This window comes from Scyliorhinus torazame, chromosome 20 (assembly GCF_047496885.1).
Source record: "Scyliorhinus torazame isolate Kashiwa2021f chromosome 20, sScyTor2.1, whole genome shotgun sequence".
NCBI classification, from domain to species: Eukaryota; Metazoa; Chordata; class Chondrichthyes; order Carcharhiniformes; family Scyliorhinidae; genus Scyliorhinus; species Scyliorhinus torazame.
Window position 1 is genome coordinate 26824211 of NC_092726.1, and position 23183 is coordinate 26847393.

At 48.0% G+C, this 23183-nt stretch overlaps 1 protein-coding gene across 1 annotated transcript in view; it reads left to right on the plus strand.

Annotated features, from left to right (window-relative positions):
• The window catches only part of LOC140397010 (transmembrane protein 150A-like), a 50086-nt gene extending 39537 nt beyond the window's left edge, over positions 1-10549 (plus strand). The window contains exon 7 of the mRNA XM_072486040.1: positions 5828-10549. Within this exon, the coding sequence (XP_072342141.1) occupies positions 5828-6066 (239 nt within the window). The 3' untranslated portion in view covers positions 6067-10549. The remainder of the gene's footprint in view (positions 1-5827) is intronic.
• Positions 10550-23183: the final 12634 nt, after the last annotated feature.

Here is a 23183-nt window from a genome sequence, read left to right on the forward strand (position 1 = left end):
GGGGGCAGGTAGCTTCCTGTTGCTGGTTAGTAAATTAAATCACAATTGTGGTTCTTGCTGTTGAAGGTCATTGAGTATCTTCCCACTTTCCATCCAGTATACGCAGCAAGCTTTTCTTTCCCATTTGTCCGCCTATTCCAGTTTCTTTTGTTTTTGTACAATTTTAGAGGACCCAATTTTTTTTTTCCCCAATTAAGGGGCAATTTACCCTGCACATCTTTGGGTTGTGGGGGTGAGACCCACGCAGACACGGGGAGAATGTGCAAACTCCACACGGACAGTGACCCCGGGGCCGGGATTCGAACCCGGGTCCTCGGCGCCGTGAGGCAGCAGCGGTAACCACTGTAGTTTCTTTTTTACTTGGAATGTATTTGATAATTTAGTAGCAAGTGTTGTGTTATGTACTCTGGGGTAACACCGGCTGCAACTGGATGCAGCTTTAACCAAAAGATACTCCAGACCTTGAAGTTAGTTCAATCTGATTTATTGAACCAGGAGCACAGTTAGCACAGTTCTCTATGAGTTCGACTCTCTGCTAACCTAAGTGTGGTTACTCTGTCTGACTGAACCAGACTAGCTCTTAGCCACGTGCTGGAGGTGTGATACTGTACATACACCCTGGCTCACTCTGTAGATGTTCATCAGTGGAAAGAGGCGGAGTGTGAGTGCCTCGTGCCTTTTATAGTGAGATACCACCCCTGAGTGTCACACGGGAGGGTTTAAACTAGTATGGCAGGGGGGTGGGCACGGGAGCAATAGGTCAGAAGGTGAGAGCATTGAGGGAGAACTCGGGAAGAGGGACAGTGTGGCTCTGAGGCAGAGCAGACAGGGAGAAGTTGCTGAATACAGCGGGTCTGGTGGCCTGAAGTGCATATGTTTTAATGCAAGAAGTATTACGGGTAAGGCAGATGAACTTAGAGCTTGGATTAGTACTTGGAACTATGATGTTGTTGCCATTACAGAGACCTGGTTGAGGGAAGGGCAGGATTGGCAGCTAAACGTTCCAGGATTTAGATATTTCAGGCGGGATAGAAGGGGATGTAAAAGGGGAGGCGGAGTTGCGCTACTGGTTCGGGAGAATATCACAGCTGTACTTCGAGAGGACACCTCAGAGGGCAGTGAGGCTATATGGGTAGAGATCAGGAATAAGAAGGGTGCAGTCACAGTGTTGGGGGTTTACTACAGGCCTCCCAACAGCCAGCGGGAGATAGAGGAGCAGATAGGTAGACAGATTTTGGAAAAGAGTAAAAACAACAGGGTTGTGGTGATGGGAGACTTCAACTTCCCCAATATTGACTAAGACTCACTTAGTGCCAGGGGCTTAGACGGGGCGGAGTTTGTAAGGAGCATCCAGGAGGGCTTCTTAAAACAATATGTAGACAGTCCAACTAGGGAAGGGGCGGTACTGGACCTGGTATTGGGGAATGAGCCCGGCCAGGTGGTAGATGTTTCAGTAGGGGAGCATTTCGGTAACAGTGACCACAATTCAGTAAGTTTTAAAGTATTGGTGGACAAGGATAAGAGTGGTCCTAGGATGAATGTGCTAAATTGGGGGAAGGCTAATTATAACAATATTAGGCGGGAACTGAAGAACATAGATTGGGGGCGGATGTTTGAGGGCAAATCAACATCTGACATGTGGGAGGCTTTCAAGTATCAGTTGAAAGGAATTCAGGACCGGCATGTTCCTGTGAGGAAGAAGGATAAATACGGCAATTTTCGGGAACCTTGGATGACGAGAGATATTGTAGGCCTCGTCAAAAAGAAAAAGGAGGCATTTGTCAGGGCTAAAAGGCTGGGAACAGACGAAGCCTGCGTGGAATATAAGGAAAGTAGGAAGGAACTTAAGCAAGGAGTCAGGAGGGCTAGAAGGGGTCATGAAAAGTCATTGGCAAATAGGGTTAAGGAAAATCCCAAGGCTTTTTACACGTACATAAAAAGCAAGAGGGTAGCCAGGGAAAGGGTTGGCCCACTGAAGGATAGGCAAGGGAATCTATGTGTGGAGCCAGAGGAAATGGGCGAGGTACTAAATGAATACTTTGCATCAGTATTCACCAAAGAGAAGAAATTGGTAGATGTTGAGTCTGGAGAAGGGTGTGTAGATAGCCTGGGTCACATTGAGATCCAAAAAGACGAGGTGTTGGGTGTCTTAAAAAATATTAAGGTAGATAAGTCCCCAGGGCCTGATGGGATCTACCCCAGAATACTGAAGGAGGCTGGAGGGGAAATTGCTGAGGCCTTGACAGAAATCTTTGGATCCTCGCTGTCTTCAGGGGATGTCCCGGAGGACTGGAGAATAGCCAATGTTGTTCCTCTGTTTAAGAAGGGTAGCAAGGATAATCCCGGGAACTACAGGCCGGTGAGCCTTACTTCAGTGGTAGGGAAATTACTGGAGAGAATTCTTCGAGACAGGATCTACTCCCATTTGGAAGCAAATGAACGTATTAGTGAGAGGCAGCACGGTTTTGTGAAGGGGAGGTCGTGTCTCACTAACTTGATAGAGTTTTTCGAGGAGGTCACTAAGATGATTGATGCAGGTAGGGCAGTGGATGTTGTCGATATGGACTTCAGTAAGGCCTTTGACAAGGTCCCTCATGGTAGACTAGTACAAAAGGTGAAGTCACACGGGATCAGGGGTGAGCTGGCAAGGTGGATACAGAACTGGCTAGGCCATAGAAGGCAGAGAGTAGCAATGGAAGGATGCTTTTCTCATTGGAGGGCTGTGACCAGTGGTGTTCCACAGGGGTCAGTGCTGGGACCTTTGCTCTTTGTAGTATATATAAATGATTTGGAGGAAAATGTAACTGGTCTGATTAGTAAGTTTGCAGACGACACAAAGGTTGGTGGAATTGCGGATAGCGATGAGGACTGTCGGAGGATACAGCAGGATTTAGATTGTTTGGAGACTTGGGCGGAGAGATGGCAGATGGAGTTTAATCCGGACAAATGTGAGGTAATGCATTTTGGAAGGTCTAATGCAGGTAGGGAATATACAGTGAATGGTAGAACCCTCAAGAGTATTGAAAGTCAAAGAGATCTAGGAGTACAGGTCCACAGGTCATTGAAAGGGGCAACACAGGTGGAGAAGGTAGTCAAGAAGGCATACGGCATGCTTGCCTTCATTGGCCGGGGCATTGAGTATAAGAATTGGCAAGTCATGTTGCAGCTGTATAGAACCTTAGTTAGGCCACACTTGGAGTATAGTGTTCAATTCTGGTCGCCACACTACCAGAAGGATGTGGAGGCTTTAGAGAGGGTGCAGAAGAGATTTACCAGAATGTTGCCTGGTGTGGAGGGCATTAGCTATGAGGAGCGGTTGAATAAACTCGGTTTGTTCTCACTGGAACGACGGAGGTTGAGGGGAGACCTGATAGAGGTCTACAAAATTATGAGGGGCATAGACAGAGTGGATAGTCCAGAGGCTTTTCCCCAGGGTAGAGGGGTCAATTACTAGGGGGCATAGGTTTAAGGTGAGAGGGGCAAGGTTTAGAGTAGATGTACGAGGCAAGTTTTTCACGTAGAGGGTGCCTGGAAATCGCTACCGGAGGAGGTGGTGGAAGCAGGGACGATAGTGACATTTAAGGGGCATCTTGACAAATACATGAATAGGATGGGAATAGAGGGATACGGACCCCGGAAGTGTAGAAAATTGTAGTTTAGACGGGCAGCATGGTCGGCACGGGCTTGGAGGGCCGAAGGGCCTGTTCCTGTGCTGTACATTTCTTTGTTCTTTGAGTGTCCTGCCTGCTCATTGGTCATGTCCTGTTCTCTGTGTTCACTAGCTGCCTGTCTGTATATCATTATCTGCATGTCTGTATATCATGACAGCAAGCATGGAGTCCGATAACGGGTGATCTTTAAAACGAACAAAGAACAAGATTATCTACGTGTGAGTGGTTATCTCCTCAATGATGCTCTGCATGGGGATTGAAGCTGTGGGAGGTCAGAAAGGGGCAGTCAGTGAGATCTCGCTTCACTCTTTGCTACCCCCGAATTTTACCGCTAGCCGTTGTCCCCTCCAGACTGGACTATGCAAATGCCTTGCTGGCTGGCTTTTCACATTCAATTCCCTTCCCGTTCTGCCTCCTGAAACCAGAGGTTTAACCCTACCTACTTGCCATTACCGCACTAAAGTCCTCTTCAGGCAATCACCCTGGCCTCCGCAGACTCCATTACACAATTTTAAAATTCTCATTCCTGTTTTTAAATCCCTCCAGGTCCGCCCCCCCCCCCCCCCCCCCCATTTTCTCCAATCTCCTCTAGCCCCCCTCCCCACACCCCTCCGAGATACCTGCGCCCCAATTCTGGATTTTGAGCACCCCCAGTTTTAATCGCGCCACAGTTTCTCCTTCAGTTGCCCGCACCCCAAACTCCGGAATTCCTCACCGCTTCCTTTGAAGACTGCGTCAACGCTACCTCTTTGACGAAGCTCGTGGCCAACGGACCGAATATGAAACTTGTAAGGCAGATGGGATACTTGCCTTTATTAGCCGAGGAATAGAATATAAGAGCAGGGAGGTTATCAGGGGGCTGTACAAAACGCTGGTTAGGTCACGCAGTCTGCTGATATTCGATGTCTAGACGGCAACATAAAGATGGGCCCTTTGAGTCACATACAGAAGGAGTGTTGATGCCTGTGGAACTGTGCCCTTCTGGGGAGGTAGAACTGAAGGCAGCACGGTGGTTAGCACAGTTGCTTCACAGCTCCACGGCTTAGGTCACTGCCTGTGCGGAGTCTGCACGTCCTCCCCGTGTCTGCGTGGGTTTCCTCCGGGCGCTCCGGTTTCCTCCCACAGTCCAAAGGTGCGCCGGTTAGGTGGATTGGCCATGATAAATTACCCCTTAGTGTCCAAAAAAGATTGGGTGGGGTTACTGGGTTACGGATGGAAGTGTGGGGTGATCTTTCCAGTAGCCGGTGCAGACTCAATGGGCCGAATGGCCTCCTTCTTCACTGTAAATTCTATGACTATGACAGGAGCCTAACGATGACTATGTATGTTCCTTGTATTCGCTTGGATTTATTGTCACGTTGTTATGGGCCAGGGTTTAGAGAACCCCAAAGTGTATCATGGAGTTCACCTGACCCACAACTTTTACTAGATTGTGGTAGGGGGAGCACACGGCCCACTCTACAGGGGTGGGACAGCAGAAATGGAAAAGTATTTTTTAAAGCAAAACAATGTTTATTCTATGAACTTAAGTTAACCTTTTTAAAACATACAGTGAACATCTTAGCAACCATCAATTCAAATACAACCCCCAAAGAATACAACACTAAGTAATCCTTAAGCTGTCCTTTTAACATCCATAAGACTTAAAACACCTTTTACCAGAAGCACATCAGGTTAAAGTCACTACAGTTATTAGTTTTAAATCACCAGGATCGATTTACAGTCTTTAGATTACAGAGAGAGACTCTAGTACACCTTCTGGCTGTGACTGCAGCTATCCAGCTCTGAAAACGAAACTACAACACACCCTGCAGCAAACAGCCTAAAACGAAAGTAAAAAGCTGCCAGAGACAGCCCAGCTCCACCCACACTCTGACATCACTGATAAGCACCCATTTCTTAAAGGTGCCTTTCTTATACACCCATTTCTTAAAGGTACGCTCACGTGACAACGTGTACCGAGGCACAGAGAAAAGTATTTTCCTGCGAGCAGCTCAAACAGATCCTTTAGTACATGAAAAGAAAATAGTACGATTATAAGAGATGCAAAAAGAGGTTCTGTTTGGGAGAGCTCAGCTGAGCTGAGCCACGCTCCGGCGCCATCTTGGACGAACCTAACTTCCTCGCGAGCGATTTCCTTAACAAGCTGTCCTCAGGTGGCGTCTTCTTTATCCACGAGAGCTCGCTGTTCCAACACGCCGCCGCTGTCTGCGAGTGGATTTTCACCGTCGACGTTCTGGTTTTCTACGGGACCTTCTCCTTTGATTTCGCCTCCATCACCAACGAGACCGTGCTGGCCATTCTGAGGCGCGGGAAGAGCAAGCCGTCAAAATCCCCGGGGGGCAGCGCGTCCACGCACCTGAACAGTAACCCGGAGAGCATCGCCATGATTTAACTGGAGCTGCTGCGAAAATGGTGTCTCCCCTGCAACCGCTCCCCCCTCCCCAGAGTTACACCCGAGGTCTGAATTGATTTGGATTATTCGCCGTGTCTGTCGCCCTCCTTTTTAATTTTGAATCACCCCCCCCCCCCCAAAACTTGGACAGAATTTGAACATTGTTGTCAAGCGAGCAACATGCTGTCGAAGTTTTTCATTGCGCACTCACCAGGACCAATGCAGAAACGCCAAATGTGGCGGTGAGCCTGTGGTTCCCCGTTGCTTTCGCCATTGGCAACATCTCGGCCAATCAAGAGTCAACCTGCCAACCAGTCAGCCCCCTTTTTCTCCTGCGACGGCCATTTGAAATTTGGCAGTCTTGCATTTGTCCCGATGACCTCCAGGCGGTACTGATCTCCGGATTGACCGGCTCGCCAGCTCTTTTCCGTGGTAAAACCCGGTTGCGAGTTTGAGACCTAATTTACCAAAAAACAAAAACAAGAGGGGGGGAGGGGGAGGGGGGTGGCACAGTCCCTTCCAAACTACTCGGAGTGCCGATCATCTCAACTATCAACTGAATGGATTGCGGGCACTTGGAGTCATGAACTGGGCGTGACGTCCGGGCTGGAGGAAGCAGACAGCGAGACAAGCTGGCCTCGTAGATGCACCAGTCCAGAGGTGCACATTTGCCCCCCCAACTTAATCACTTATTTTTGTCAAGTGACATTTTAGCGGGCGACATTTAATAGAAGCAAGTTTGGAGTATATGGTTTTCGAATTCACGAGAAGGTTAGTTTCTGTAGACTTGGTTTGTGACTGGTTTATTTTTTGCCCCCAGGAACAAAGAAGTCCTCTGCTGCGAGCAAAAAAAAAAAGAAAATCAGCAGAGAGGGCTACTCTCGGCTCTCGCTGAGTGCCTTTCTTTTAATCCCAGGCGGTCAGAGGGGTTGAAATGCCCAGGCGGTTCCCTCTCCTTGAAGAAAGGTGACTGGACTTAAAAGGGAATCAGGAGGCTACCCCATTCATGCTGCTGTTTGCTGATCACTGCCACGTTTGCAAGATGAGCCCGCTAAGAGCTCGATCTCATACACGTTGAATAAGCTGGGAGGAAAACACTACATGCTTAAATAGGGGGGGAGGAAGCAGCCCTACTTTCTGGCTCGTTGCTCCATCTTGTTAGGCCGGGATCGATCCCAAATACCTTTCACCAGCTGGCGAAGCCGCAACGTTCCCGTGAGGATTCCACTCCGACCTGAGGGGCGATTTATCGCGGGGGGGGGGGCAAGGCCGATGAGTGGTGCGGTGGGCCCCCTTACGGGCGGAGGCGAATGAGCGACGACGGGTGATTCGCCAATGCCACTGCTGGGGGGGGGGGGGCTAGCGAGTGTTGATTCCCGGTTCATTGTTCTCATGCCCAGCCGTTATGGTGGGCAGTTTGGTGCCACGGGATCCATCCGCCCTTGCCCCGTTATCCAGCCCGATCGCGGGCGATCTGCGACCGTAACTCCATAGAAACACCTTCGCCCCCCCCCCCCGCGTCCCTTGCTACCTTCCGTTTGCAAAAATGTTTTATCAATCTCAGGTTTAAAATTGGCAATTGATTGACCGTCGGTTGCCATGTGGGGAAGAGAGTTCTAAACCTCTGCCACCCGAAGTGTTCCCATGCACCCCTGGACGGCTCTGTCGACGTTAGCCCGAGGTGTACCTTTTCCTATCTCTTTCCTTCCAGATGCAGGAGTAGGCGTCATGGTGTTTAACGTGTCACGCCAATGGGTTTGCACTCTGCTTGAAGGCTGCGGGGGGGGGGGGGGGGGGGGGGGGGGGCTGGATGATGTGTTGTAGCATCTTCTGGCCGATCAGGGTGCACGGTGAATCCTCTCGCTGAATTCTGGTCCCTGGGGAGGAAAGTCTCCAAAAGCACAAGAAAGCGCCCTCCATCTTAACACTAATCGAGACGTTGCCTCGCCAAGGCCCTCGGATGCTCCCTGTTAAGGCAGTAGACAACTGGCGAATAGCTGGAGTAATAGACATCGCCGTAACGTATGGGGCACAGTGCAGAAGAAAAATGCTCCCTGCAATGTCCTTGGGAAGTACAGTTTTTAAATTGCATGTATATTTAACACTTTTTGATAATGAGACTTCTCAAACCGATTTACGGTTAAATGGAGACAGTATAAAATGGACCGACACTGCTCACCCCAACATCCAGATTTGTTCGTAACGGCTAATGTGGCAGTGAAATATCATCGTTGTTCAGGATCCAGACACGAGAAACCGTGTCGTTTGTGGCCAAGTTGCTCCGCTTCTCTCGTAAGAAAGCGGGGAAAAAAACCTTGGGCCTTTATCACGTCGGCGTCTGCCCAGTGTGAAATGTAGCCTCATTCATTCTCATCACCAAAGGATACCGTGCCACAGTTTGCCATGTTGGAAGGCGGCACATTGACGCATGGATTGTCGGAGAAATCGGCCTGGCCTTTGGAGGTGACCCACCGTTACACTCGTTGGACATCTACGCAGATGCGGACACCTCACACTCTCTGAACGGATCAGCTCCTGAAGGGTACAGACTGTCTGAAGCAACCTTGTCCTGTACTAAGTCACAGCTCAATGCGGTGAAAAGCTGGTGCAAGTGGCGGCACGGGGTTCGCGCTGCTGCCTCACGGCGCCGAGGACCCGGGTTCGATCACGGCCCCGGGTCACTGTCCGTGTGGAGTCTGTACACTCACCCCGTGTCTGCGTGGGTTTCGCCCCCACAACCCCAAAGATGTGCAGGGTAGGTGGATTGGCCACGCTAAATTGCCCCTTAATTGGAATTTCTTCTTTTTTAAACAACCAATTCGCACCTGGCACCCCTGCAGTGTTGCCAAAATGCCAGAGACAGAAATCCCTGAACTGCTGGCTCTGTTGAGAATGGTTAGATTCCGTCCTGAGGTGTCGCTTCTTGTGGCCGCAACGAGGAAGACGGGCTGACCCCTTTGCCACCGTGTGCGTGTGGTCGTCAATCTCTGAGAATTCACTCATGGGGTACCCTCCGACAAAGTATTCCAGCAAAGTATGTTCAGTTGTAAGATCTAATTTTTAATGAATAAAAGGCCGCTTACACCCTTAAAACATTATCTAGGTGTGCAACCTTCCCTTTAGGAATTGCTGTCTTTTAAGCTCATTTGCTTTCCTATCCCCCATTCTGGGCTGGGGTTCCCCTGATGGCTCAACCAAGTGCTATTCCCGTGGGAGCCAATAGTGAGTAGTAGTGCCCGTTACAAATCACTCAGGGAGTTGGCGCTGCTGTGCCAACATGGACTTTCACCAGCGTGTTGCCCTCTGAAAATGAATATCGCATATTGTCACAAGTAGGCTTCAAATGAAGTTACTGTGAAAAGCCCCTAGTCGCCACATTCTGGCGCCTGTTCGGGGAGGCTGGTACGGGAATTGAACCGTGCTGCTGGCCTGTCGGTCTGCTTTCAAAGCCAGCGATTTAGCCCTGTGCTAAACAGAACCTTAAAAAACATCAAATTAAAATGTGATTCGGAGGGTCAATAAACCTGTGGTTCCCAATGGGCACGGCAAAATTCGGCTGTGCCTGTGCACACTGCCTGCCCCACTTGCCAAACCTACCGAGACCAATCGCCACACACCCTTCACCTAACTCGAAGCTGCTTTGGCCTGTATGGTTTTTGTATACTTACCACAAAGGATGTTGCGGTTAACCGTTTGTGACAGAATTAGCAGCGGGGACAATGTGGCCTCTTGCATTCTGACACTAAGCATGGAGTAGTTGTTTGAAGCCAAGTGGGATTCTCAATGGAGAGGATGCAGGCTGCACTGAAGAACCACTGGAGCAGGGGGGAGCTGGATGGAATGGAAGTCTGGGATTCTCGACCACTGCGACACGGCACTGGATGGATTTACGTTGACGCTAAAGCCTGGAGTCTTTCAGCTGCTCGAGGAATGATTAAGCAGAAGTGACACCACATGTGAAATGAAATGAAAATCGCTTATTGTCACAAGTAGGCTTCAAATGAAGTTACTGTGAAAAGCCCCGAGTCGCCACATTCCGGCGCCTGTTCGGGGAGGCTGGTACGGGAATTGAACCGTGCTGTTGGTCTGCTTTCAAAGCCAGCGATTTAGCCCCTGTGCAACCACAGTGACACAATTGACGCTTTTTCCCAGGGCATACTGTACTCCCAGCTGTCAGAGCTATGTGTCAAGAAAAAAAACATTAGAACAAGGCTGGGAACATGATGTACTTGGCTTTATATGTTTTTCATTAATTTATTTTAAAAAGGGAAATACTTGTCGACTTGGAGATTTTTAACAAAATATTTTTTAATTCTTATGTCTGACGTTGTACGTAAAGAGGCCTTGTATTTTGATCAGGATTTACAGGAACAAAATGTTTGATACCTTTTTCAGAAATTGTCCTCAAACTTGCAGTGAGCCACAACTTTAAATCACGTATCAGGAATTTAATTTTTTTTAAATAAACATATTTTTAAATGTTGTGGATCCTCCTTCTTTGACGTCCAGTCTTCAGATGTCGCACACACACATCACATGCGGAGAAAGTGGAAGGAGGAGGTACCATTATCACCACCCCTTCAAGCTCGTCCCTCGGAAGTCACAAGGGGCTGGATTCTCTGTGTTTGGGACGATGCCCCCACGCCGTCGTGACAACGGTGGTCTTTTACGGCAGGAAAACTGGCGTCAGTAGGCCACAGATTCACCGTCTTGCTGGGGGCTGGCGGGCAGCTGTCGTGGACCTCGCAGCGCCAGCTGCCGATACGGCCCCCCGCACTTCCGGGTCAGAGGTCACGCCGTGCTCCATGGCGTGGACCTCCGAAATAGTGCCACTGATCGGTCGCTCACCCGATCCAGACCGCCTGAACACATAGCCCCCAGTCCCGAATGAGCCCCCCCCCCCGGACTGAGTCACACAGGTCCACGCCGTCGGGAATTCGGCCGGTCGGGGACGGAGAATAGCGGGGTGGGTCTCAGGCGATGGCCTGAGGTGTAGGATAATAGGCGCGGCATACTGCCCGAGCACGACGCTTTTTGGGGGGGGGGGCGCAGAATCGGTGCCGATCCCGATTTCATGCAGGAAACCGGATTCTCGCCGAACGCGAATTTGGGGTGCGGAGAATTCAGCCCATCATCTCTGGGGTTGCAATCGAGACCACTCTTTACTGAGAGTCATAGAGGTTTACAGCACAGAAACAGGCCCTTCGGCCCAACCTGTCCATGCCGCCCAGTTTCTATCACTAAGCTAGTCCCAATTGCCCGAAATTGGCCCATAATCCCTCTATACCCAACATTCCCATATAAATGTCTAAATGCTTTTTAAAAGACAAAATTGTACCCACTGCCTCTACCACTGCCTTTGGCAGCTCGTTCCAGACATTACACTCTGTGTGAAAAACTTGCTCCTCTGGACCCTTTTGTATCTCTCCCCTCTCACCTTTAACCTATAGAACAAAGAAAAGTACAGCACAGGAACAGGGCTGTCGGCCCTCCAAGCCCATACCGACCATGCTGCCCGTCTAAACTAGGATCTTCTACACTTCCTAGGTCCGTATCCCTCTATTCCCATCCTATTCATGTATTTGTCAACATGCCCCTTAAATGTCACTATCGTCCCTGCTTCCACCACCTCCTCCGGCAGCGAGTTCCAGGCACCCTCTACCCTCTGTGTAAAAAACTTGCCTCGTACATCTACTCTAAACCTTGCCCCTCGCACCTTAAACCTATGCCCCCTAGTAATTGACCCCTCTATCCTGGGGAAAAGCCTCTGACTATCCACTCTGTCTATGCCCCTCATAATTTTGTAGACCTCTATCAGGTCGCCCCTCAACCTCCGTCATTCCAGTGAGAACAAACCGAGTTTATTCAACCGCTCCTCATAGCTAATGCCCTCCATACCAGGCAACATCCTGGTAAATCTCTTCTGCACCCTCTCTAAAGCCTCCACATCCTTCTGGTAGAGTGGCGACCAGAATTGAACACTATACTCCAAGTGTGGCCTAACTAAGGTTCTATACAGCTGCAACATGACTTGCCAATTCTTATACTCAATGCCCCGGCCAATGAAGGCAAGCATGCCGTATGCCTTCTTGACTACCTTCGCCGCCTGTGTTGCCCCTTTAAGTGACCTGTGGACCTGTACACCTAGATCTCTCTGACTTTCAATACTCTTGAGGATTCTACCTTTCACTGTATATTCCCTACCTGCATTAGACCTTCCAAAATGCATTACCTCACATTTGTCCGGATTAAACTCCATCTGCCATCTGTCTGCCCAAGTCTCCAAACAATCTAAATCCTGCTGTATCCTCCGACAGTCCTCATCGCTATCCGCAATTCCACCAACCTTTGTGTCGTCTGCAAACTTACTAATCAGACCAGTTACATTTTCCTCCAAATCATTTATATATACTACAAACAGCAAAGGTCCCAGCACTGATCCCTGCGGAACACCACTAGTCACAGCACTCCAATTAGAAAAGCATCCTTCCATTGCTACTCTCTGCCTTTTATGACCTAGCCAGTTCTGTATCCATCTTGCCAGCTCACCCCTGATCCCGTGTGACTTCACCTTTTGTACCAGTCTACCATGAGGGACCTTGTCAAAGACCTTACTGAAGTCCATATATGCCCTCTAGTATCAGACTCCCCAGCCTTTGGGAAAAGATGGTGACTACCTACCTTATCTATGCTCATTATTTTATAGACCTCTGTAAGATCACCCCTAAGCCGTCTACGCTCCAGAGAAAAAAGTCCCAGCCTCTCCTTATACCTCAGACCATCAAGTCCCGGTAGCATCCTCGTAAATCTCGTCTGCACTCTTTCTAGTTTAACAATATCCTTCCTATAATAGGGTGACTAGAGCTGTACACAGTATTCCAAGTGTGGCCTTACTAATGTCTTGTAAGGACAGCATGGCGGCACATTGGTTAGCACAGCCGCCTCACGGCGCTGAGGTCCCAGATTCGATCCCGGCTCTGGGTCACTGTCCGTGTGGAGTTTACACATTCTTCTCGTGTTTGCGTGGGTTTCGCTCCTACGACCTAAAAGACATACAGGGTAGGTGGATTGGCCACGCTAAATTGCCCCTTAATTGGAAAAAATTAATTGGGCACTCTAAATTTAAAAAAAAACAACCAATGTCTTTTACAACTTCAGCAAGACGTCTCAACTCCTGTATTCAATATTCTGACCAATAAAATCTAGCATGCTGAATGCCTTCTTCACCACCCTGTCCACCTGCGACTCCACCTTCAAGGAGCTATGAACCTGTGCCCCTAGATCTCTTTGTTCTGTAACTCTCCCCATCTCCCTACCATTAACTGAGTAGGTCCTGCCCTGATTTGATCTACCAAAATGCAGCACCTCACATTTATCTAAATTAAACTCCATCTGCCATTCATCGGCCCACTGGCCCAATTGGTTAAGATCCCGTTGCAATCCTGGATAACCTTCACTGTCCACTATGCCACCAATCTTGGATCATCTGCAAACTTACTAACCATGCCTCTGAAATTCTCATCCAAATCATTAATATAAATAACAAATAACAAGGGACCCAGCACTGATCCCTGAAGCACACCGCTGGTCACAGGCCTCCAACTTGAAAAACAACCCTCCACAACCACCCTTTGTCTTCTGTCGTCAAGCCAATTTTGTCTCCAACTTCCATCTCAGCAACTCTCACCTCCATTAGATTTGACTGTTCCAATAATCCCCATACTGCAACTGACCCCCGCTCCTCCCCCTCAAAAAAGAATAGAAACTAAAATCATGTTGAAATAATCAGAGTCCAAAGTTCGAGAAATCTACCAATTTTTTTTTAAATGTTGAGCTCACCAAACCTTTTGGCTACCTTCTTCCTTAGTACTAGCTATGTAAAGATATAATAGTCAGCTGAATTCACTCATAGAATAAGAATTCATAGATTATCATAGAATTTACAGTGCAGAAGGAGGCCATTCGGCCCATCGAGTCTGCACCGGCTCTTGGAAAGAGCACCTTACCCAAGGTCAACACCTCCACCCCATCCCCATAACCCAGTAGCCCCACCCAACACTAAGGACAATTTTGGACACTAAGGGCAATTTAGCACGGCCAATCCACCTAACCTGCACATCTTTGGACTGTGGGAGGAAACCAGAGCACCCGAAGGAAACCCACGCACACACGGGGAAGATGTGCAGACTCCGCACCACAAATTGTCGGGCAGCAAGGTGGCCCAGTGGTTAGCACAGCTGCCTCATGGCGCTGAGGTCCCAGGTTCGATCCCGGCTCTGGGTCACTGTCCGTGTGGAGTTTGCACATTCTCCCCGTGTCTGCGTGGGTTTCGCCCCCACAAACCAAAAATGTGCAGAGTAGGTGCATTGGCCACGCTAAATTGCCCCTTAATTGGAAAAAATAATTGGGTCATTACATTTATATTTAAAAAAAGAATAACAATTGTTTTGATCTGGCAAGTGGTAATTGCCACACTGACCTTATCTCAACGGGAAACTTGGGCAAGTTATCACAATAATTTGTATTCCATTATAAAGAAGGTATGAGTACTGAGGTCACGAGTCAAAAATTCCAGCACCACTTTTGGAGATTTTAAATAGTAAAACATTAAGAAAACTTAAACACACAAGATTACATTTACACAGTTAAGATTTAGTCTGTCGCTTCTTGGCCTTTTAGCTAAGATGAGCATGGGAATCAGGTTTAATGCCTGGATCTGGTATGCCTCTCTTGTGGAGACCATGAATTTAATTAAATTTGAATTAGTTTTGGAGCAGGCAAGGAGCTGGATTAGGGGTTCGCCCCTGTCCACACTTTGATTATTGTCACATGTATGAGTATACAGTGAAAAGTGTTGTTTCTTGCATGCTATACAGACAACGCATACCGTACATAGGGAAGGCTTTGTAACTCCGAAAAAGTAATTTTTAAAAAGTTGAGATTTAGTCTTACAAACATTTTCCCAAAGGATTTCTTCTTTGTTAGACACCCTTTTTTAGGCAACAGTCCCTATGGATTCTTGATCTATAACATTCCAGTAATATTACTACAAGGCACCTGCTGCTACAGGGGCAGGTATTTCATAGGATTTCTCTATCCCCCTCACTTGGCACAACACACTGCAAGTTCTTCCATGGCAACTCCCTACACAGCTTTCAGTCTTTCCTTAATTTTCTTTTCTCCTTAAACCCACTGTTATCCTTCTTTGGAAGTTATCTTCCCTGGAATATAGAATGTTTTCCAAATGGCCACTACTTTCGGGTAAAATAAAATGAATAACTTTGCTGTATTCATTCATGATACTCGTCAGTTAGTCTATGAGTTGTAAATTCCATTCTGAATTCTCCCTCCGTGTACCTGAACAGGCGCCAGAGTGTGGAGACTAGGGGATTTTCACAGTTACTTCATTGTGACACTAATAAAGATTATTACTATTATTTCTCTTTGAAATTCAACAACTAAAATCCAAATCCTTACTTATCTCCTAATGAAAATTTCTACTCCGTTTCTAGTTATTTGTAACCCATCTTAGCTTTGTCATATCCACTTCAAATGCCTGTTTTTACACCGAGCTTTTTTTATGATTTAAACCTTGCGGTGTAACTGTCTTCAGCTTAATTAAATTAGTCACGCGCACAAGCCTGATTCACGGTATACCACAGTAAAACATTTTTAAAAAAATTATATTTCCTTCATGCGCAATTTCTGTCTGACAATATTTCCTGCTCAGGGCTCGTTCATGAGTTTGTGCAGGTTTCCTTTGAGTGGAGGGATTAAAACCTGAAGACTCCTCTCTGACTAGATACCTGTGCCTGGAAATTTGAGAAATTATTTTGACTAGCAGCAACATTGGGAGAGCCATGACGAGAGATGAAAGAGCACAGAGAGGTAGCAGACAATGACTGAAGGAGCGGCACCAGAATCGGGGCCATGAGGAAGGAGGGGCAGAAGCCAAGGGCACCAAATTCATGAACCAGGGGCATTGAGGTAAGATGCTTAAGATTCAGAACTAGAATAATTATACCTAGTATATAATGTTTGAGGTTTTCATTTTAAAACCTTTTAATCAAGACGTTAATTTTTATTTCTGTTAAGTTTAGATGGTACCTAATAAACAGAGCACCTCAGTCCTGTCAAATGCACAGCCTGTTCCACGTGGGAACTCCAGGATGTTTATCATGTTCTGGGCAACCAAATATGCAGGACGGTTTGGGGGAATTGAGGCTTGTTCAAGCTAGGTGGTTGCACCTGAACAGAGCTGGAAGCAATGTCCTTGAGCGGAGATCCACTAGTGTTATAGAGTTTAATGTAGATGTGTGTGAGGTTATCCACTTGGCCGAACAAATAGGCAAATTATCTAAATGGATGGCAGATTCAAATTGCATCTGGGCAGAGGGATCTGGGTGTCTTTGTTCATGAATCCGCAGAAAGTTGGTATGCAGGTACAGCTTGTAATTAAAAAGGCAAATGGAATGTTACCGTTTGTTGCAAAAGAACTGGAGAATAAAAGTAGAGAAGTGTTGTTGCAATTGTATAGGGTGTTGGTGAGACCACATCTGGAGTATTGTATCCAGATTTGGTCTCCTTATTTGCGGAAGAATGTGGTGGGATTGGCGGCAGTTCAGAGGAGGGTCACCAGATTGATTCCGGGGATGAAGGGGTTGACATACGAGGAGAGATTAAACAGTTTGGGTTTGTACTCGCTGGAGTTTAGAAGGATTAGAGGGGAGCTAATCAAGATATATAAATGGGATTGATAAAGTAAACGTAGACCAAATGTTCCCCTTTGTGGGGCAATCTAGAACGAGAGGTCACAAATATAGGTTGAGAGGCGGTAGATTTAGAACTGAGATGAGGAGGAACTACTTCTCGTAGAGGGTGGTGAAGTTGTGGAACTCGCTGCCCCACAGTGCGGTGGAGTCCGAATCATTAAATGGCTTCAAGAAGGAGACAGATATATTTCTGATTTTTTAAAAACAGGTTGAAGGGATCTGGGGAACAGGTAGGGAGGTGGGTTTGAGACCAGGAAGAGAGCAGCCCTGATCTGATTGAATGGCGGAGCAGGCTCGAGGGGCTGAATGGCCGACTTCTGCTCCTAATTCCTATCAAGAATGGAGGACAAAGCAATGTCTGAGGGACTAAATGAGCGCACCTTAACCAAGGAAGATGGTGTCAAAGTCAGAGGAGGTAGCTGAGGGATTGGATGGACTAAAAATTGACTGGAAGGGCTGCTTAAAGGTTGATAAAAGCACCAGATGGACTGTTGTTGAGGAAAGTAAGGGTGGAAACGTTGGAGCCACTGGTCATAATCGTTCCATTCTCCTGAGATACATGGGGTGGTACCAGAGAACTGTGGAGAATGGCAGTGTTACACCTTCGTTCAAAACAAGGTTGCGATGCTAGATCCAGCAATTACAGACCAGACAGTTTAGCCTCGGCAGCGGAGAAATATTTGAGACTACAATCGGAGATAAAACCCAAGAGCAGGGGGCACAACTTCGGACTTCACAGGCGACTCAAAAACTTGGAGGTCTTTCGAACTGCGAGGAGGAGAGTGATGATCTTGAAGAGGACCAGACAGGTTGGCGGAACGGGCAAACACGTGGCGGATAAAATGCAATGCAGAGCTTGGCGGAGAGAATAATAATAATAATCGATATTAGTGTCACAAGTAGGAAACAATGTAAACATGTCACAATTACCTTCCCATCAATGAAAGTGTTGCTCTTTTTAGCTTTAGTCTATTTGCTCTGTTTAGGTCACCTTTGCTCATGAGTCGCCAGGTATCTTTATGATACCGCCACGTGGTTCAAGTTCAGGTTATGATTAATAACACAGCACACCGCTTAGTAAGGATTAAAACAACGGTCATTTATTATATACAACAAGCAATATTAATCCCCTAATACTACTTTCTATATAACAAACCTACCCCTACTGGCCAATACTTAACTTAGGAAGAGCCCACCCAGGTCAGGGAAACGAATGGCTTGTCCAATCAAATCTGGCCCGCGGGATTCAAAAGGTTGCTACAGGTCGGTGGCTAGGTGTCTCTACCGGATAGCGATCGTTGGATTCAAACTTACGATACACGGTGGCTGGTCTTGCGAAGGTCTCGAGCAGGCGAAGATGAGAGAGAGAGATCTGAACTTGGACCTTCACTTTTATAGGGCTTCCCGCCTCCCGGGGCGGCCCTTGACCCTGAGTCCGAAGTGATTGGATTCTGTCCCCAGTCTCTGGGGTCGATGTGTCCAATGGTGAGGCGATGCCTCGATCGGGGGGTGGTCGCTCACCTGTCTTTGTTTCGGCCGCTGCAGGCGCCGACAGGTCTGGCCCGGTATTCAATTGCTAATATGTTGCAATTGTCCCCGGGGAAGCCGATTTAACTGTGGATGTCTGAGTAGATTAGGTGTAAACAGTCCTGAATGCAACTGCGGATACCTGGGTTGATGGGCTGTTGATAGCCCTGAGTATCGATCTGGGCTACATTCCCCGAGCTGAAGCTGCAAACCTGTCTGCAGCTGCCTGCTTGTGTCTTCTTGGCTGTTTTTCCCAGCAGTCTTTCGGGTTAGCCATTTTAAACTGGGTTTTGGCCAGATTAATCGGAACGCAGCCATTTTACATGGCTACAAAAGACATCACTTCCTACTGCGCGGGTAAGAATCGATATTACAGCCGAAAACACTTTCCAGTTTCCATTGCGATGGTGTAAAAAATAATTTAGAATGGAGGGGGTTAAAGTTGACAAGGCATGCCCATGGATAACAGGGGTGGGATTCTCCGATCGCTGACGCCCAAATTGCGTTCGGCGATCGGTCGGAGAATCCCCGTTTGCACTGTATCCCTAGGTAAAGCCTACGCTGCCCGGCTGCTCGTCCCCCCCCCACCCCCCGCCACATGACAGAGGATCGGTACAGCTCTTGCGCCGTTTATTCTGGTGTAAAATGCCACTGTTCCCACGCCGCGTCAGCACTTAGTCTGCAAATCGGAACATCCAGCCCCAGATTTAAAAAAAATAATCTTTTCTTTAGTCTTCAGTTCATTCTTAACACCCTGCGATGGTGTTGAGCAGAACGTTTGAAATATTTGAAATTAGGGTCTTTCATTCAGCCTTCCTTCAAATCTGCACACAATCTTTTTAACCAGTTTGGTTTGAACAAATATTCATTGGTTTTCCCAAGTTCCACGCCAAATCGCAATTCTCCGGGGCCTCGACAGTGGCGTCAAGGCATGCACAGTAAAAGGCGTTGGCACATCATTGGTGGCCCTGACCCGATATTCCCCAGGGCCTCCGTGATGCTGGGCGAATTCCCAATGGAGAGGTCCGCTTGCACCTTTAAAAATGGTGAAACCGGCGCCGTGGCTGCTGAGGGAGAGAGAGGGGGTACAGAACATGTCCAACATCGCCACAGTTTGCTGACAGATGTGCCGCTATAAACATATAACAAGGGATTTACGAGGACAACATAAAAAGGACAGAATGTTTATCGCCTAAAAGAGGCACTGGCTAAATATCTCGCATCTGAGGCAGATTTCTATCTGTCAACTGACCACATAGAATCACAACAGTGCAGAAGGGGGCCAATCGACCCATCGAGTCTACACCCAACTAGACCCACTTCCTGCCCCATCCCCAAACCTCTACCTAACCGTTGGACACGAAGGGCAATTTATCACGGCCAATCCACCGAACCTGCACATCTTTGGACTGTGGGAGGAAACCGGAGCACCCGGAGGAAACCCACGCAGACACGGGGAGAACGTGCAGACTCCGCACAGACAGTGACCCGAGGCCTGAATGGAACCCGGGTCCCTGGCGCTGCGAGGCAGCAGTGCTAACCACTGCGCCACCGTGCCATCCCTCAGGATATCTGCAGCTGTCTAAGAAGGCAGCTCACCACCACCTTCTCAAGGGCTGTGAGGGATGACCAATGAACGTCAGCATTGCCAGGAGAGCCATTACCCAAGAACGAATTTTACAAAATAAAACTGTTACAAGTGCAATGGTTAGCACTGCTCCCTCACGGCGCTGAGGTCCCAGGTTCGATCCCGGCTCTGGGTCACTGTCCGTGTGGAGTTTGCACATTCTCCCCGTGTCTGCGTGAGTCTCACCCCCACAACCCAAAGATGTGCAGGGTAGGTGGATTGGCCACGCTAAATTGCCCTTTAATTGGGGGGAAAAATGAATTGGACACTCTAAATTTATTATTTTTTAAAAATCTGTATTACTGTTGCACTCGGCAAGCTCTGATCTCCCATTGATAAAACTGCAGGAACATCACAACAGGTAAGGGACCTGCCAGTCAGAAGCAGAACAATGTGAAATCAAGGAAGCAAGAAAACAGATAGACCAAGGGGTGAGGAAAGAGAGTTATGGAATTGCTCCAAATAGTTCAGGAAAATCAGTTCAGCCCCGCTCTCGAATTCTCCGCTAGATGGAAAGCAAGTTCCAGAGAAATTGCAACATAATATGAGCATTAAAAAAATAACAGGATTTACCAGTGATTGACAAAACATGCTCATGCCAGTCCAGACTGGGAGTGACATTTTCTGCCAATGGCCTGTCGCTCGCTGTAGAACCTGCAGTTTGAGTTCATATTGTTCCCCCCGTTTCAGGCTTTCGAATCAGACAGCAAACTCTGAAGTTCAAGTACACTCATGCATGCAGTGCATTTTGGAAGGTCTAATGCAGGGAGGGAATATACAGTGAATGGTAGAACCCAAAAGAGTATTGACAGTCAGAGAGATCTAGGTGTACAGGTCCACAGGTCACTGAAAGGGGCAACACAGGTGGAGAAGGTAGTCAAGAAGGCATACGGCATGCTTGCCTTCATTGGCCGGGGCATTGAGTATAAGAATTGGCAAGTCATGTTGCAGCTGTATAGAACCTTAGTTAGGCCACACTTGGAGTATAGTGTTCAATTCTGGTCGCCACACTACCAGAAGGATGTGGAGGCTTTAGAGAGGGTGCAGAAGAGATTTACCAGGATGTTGCCTGGTATGGGGGTCATTAGCTATGAGGAGAGGTTGAATAAACTCGGTTTGTTCTCACTGGAACGACGGAGTTTGAGGAGCGACCTGATTTGAGGTCCTCAAAATTATGAGGGGCATAGACAGAGTGGATAGTCAGAGGCTTTTCCCCAGGGTAGAGGGATCAATTACTAGGGGGCATAGTTTAGAGTAGATGTATGAGGCAAGTTTTTTTACACAGAGGGTAGTGGGTTCCTGGAACTCGCTGCCGGAGGAGGTGGTGGAAGCAGGGACAATCGTGACTTTTAAGGGGCATCTTGACAAAAACATGAATAGGATGGGAATAGAGGGATATGGACCCCGGAAGTGCAGACGATTTTAGTTTAGACGGGCAGCATGGTCAGCGCAGGCTTGGAGGGCCGAAGGGCCTGTTCCTGTGCTGTACTTTACTTTGTTCTTTTCTTTAACTCTGTGTAAACCATGTCAGATTATAACATTAATTTTCTTGAAAATAGAGTAAATCATGAACTGATGAACTCTATGGGGGCTTATTTCTAGGTAAAGATAGAGATAACAAGCTAAACAAGGGTGGAGCAGATGGTGGCACAGGGGTTAGCACTGTTGCCTCACTCCAGGGACTCAGGGTTGATTCCAGCCTCGGGTGACTGTCTGTGTGGAGTTTTCACGTTCTCCCCGTGGGTTTCCTCTGGGTGCTCCAGTTTCCTCCCACAGTCCAAAGATGTGCAGGGTATGCTAAATTGCCCCTTCGGGTGGAGTTACAGGAATGGGGAGGGGGATTGGGCTTCAGGTAGGGTGGTCTTTGAAAGTGTCAGTGCAGACTGGATGTTCTCTTTGAAGAGTCAAGAGGCGGCGGGTCCTGACGGGGTCCCTGGTCGTGCACTCAGATCCCGCGCAGAACAGCTCGCAGACATCTTCAACCTCCCCGTACTCCGTGCCGAGGTGCCTACCTGCTTCAAGAAGACCACCATCATACCAGTGCCCAAGAAAAACCAGGCCACGTGCCTCAATGACCACCGTCTGGTGGCCTTGACATCGATCGCAATGAAATGCTTCAAGTGGTTAGTGACGAGTCTGCTCCGTCACTCAATGAGATCATGGCGGACCTGATACAATCCTCAACTCCACTTCCCCGCCTTGAACCTTGCGAGTCCTTACCTGGTCAAAGTGCAATAGTGCAGCCTAGTGGAACAACGGCAGCATTACATGTACAAACATAAGTTTTTATAAAATAACATTTTTATTTCCCCCCTGTCTTGGAAGGTTAAACAGATGAAAATAGTTGGGATTTTTTTGTATTTATCCTCTTGATGCACCGCCCTCATTTCACACAATGTGGAAACAGAAGCGGAGAGCCGATAGTGGGCACTGTAAATCATAGAATTTACAGTGCAGGAGGCCATTCGGCCCATCGAGTCTGCACCAGCTCTTGGAAAGAGCACCCTACTTAAGCCCACACCTCCACCCTATCCCCGTGACCCCAGCTAATCTTTTTTTGGAAACTAAGGGGCAATTTATCGTGGCCAATCCACCTAACCTGCACATCTTTGGACTGTGGGAGGAAACCCACGCAGACACGGGGAGAACGTGCAGACTCCGCACAGACAGTGACCCGAGCCGGGAATCGAACCTGGGACCCTGGAGCGGTGAAACAACTGTGCTACCGTGCTGCCCACTAATCAGATAAAGGTTTCCTCAGTACCTACGCAAGTAGACATTCGCACTCAATCGATGCCATGCGGACTGGAGAATATTCGGAAACTCAACAAGTTGTTCCCTGCATCACAACAGCAACTAACACTCCCAAAGTACTTGATTGTTTGAAAAGAACTTTGAGACATCTGGGTGGTCCTGAAATGTTGTCCCCATCAACCAGGAAGACACAAGCAGGAATGTCCAGAATACCCTTGGAACAACTAGTTTAGAAGCGGCAGTTTGTATCGCAAGCTACTTCTTTGCTCACCCAATTCTTCTTCTGCACAAGCAATATATAATTCCATAGGCTCCATTTACCCAAGTCAATCTCACACCAGCTTATTCCACCATGCCTTGTCACAGCTCAAGCCAAGTCTGACCTCGTCAAACGTCGCTTAAGTCATCCAGACTCAAAAAGTTAGCTCCTCTCTCCA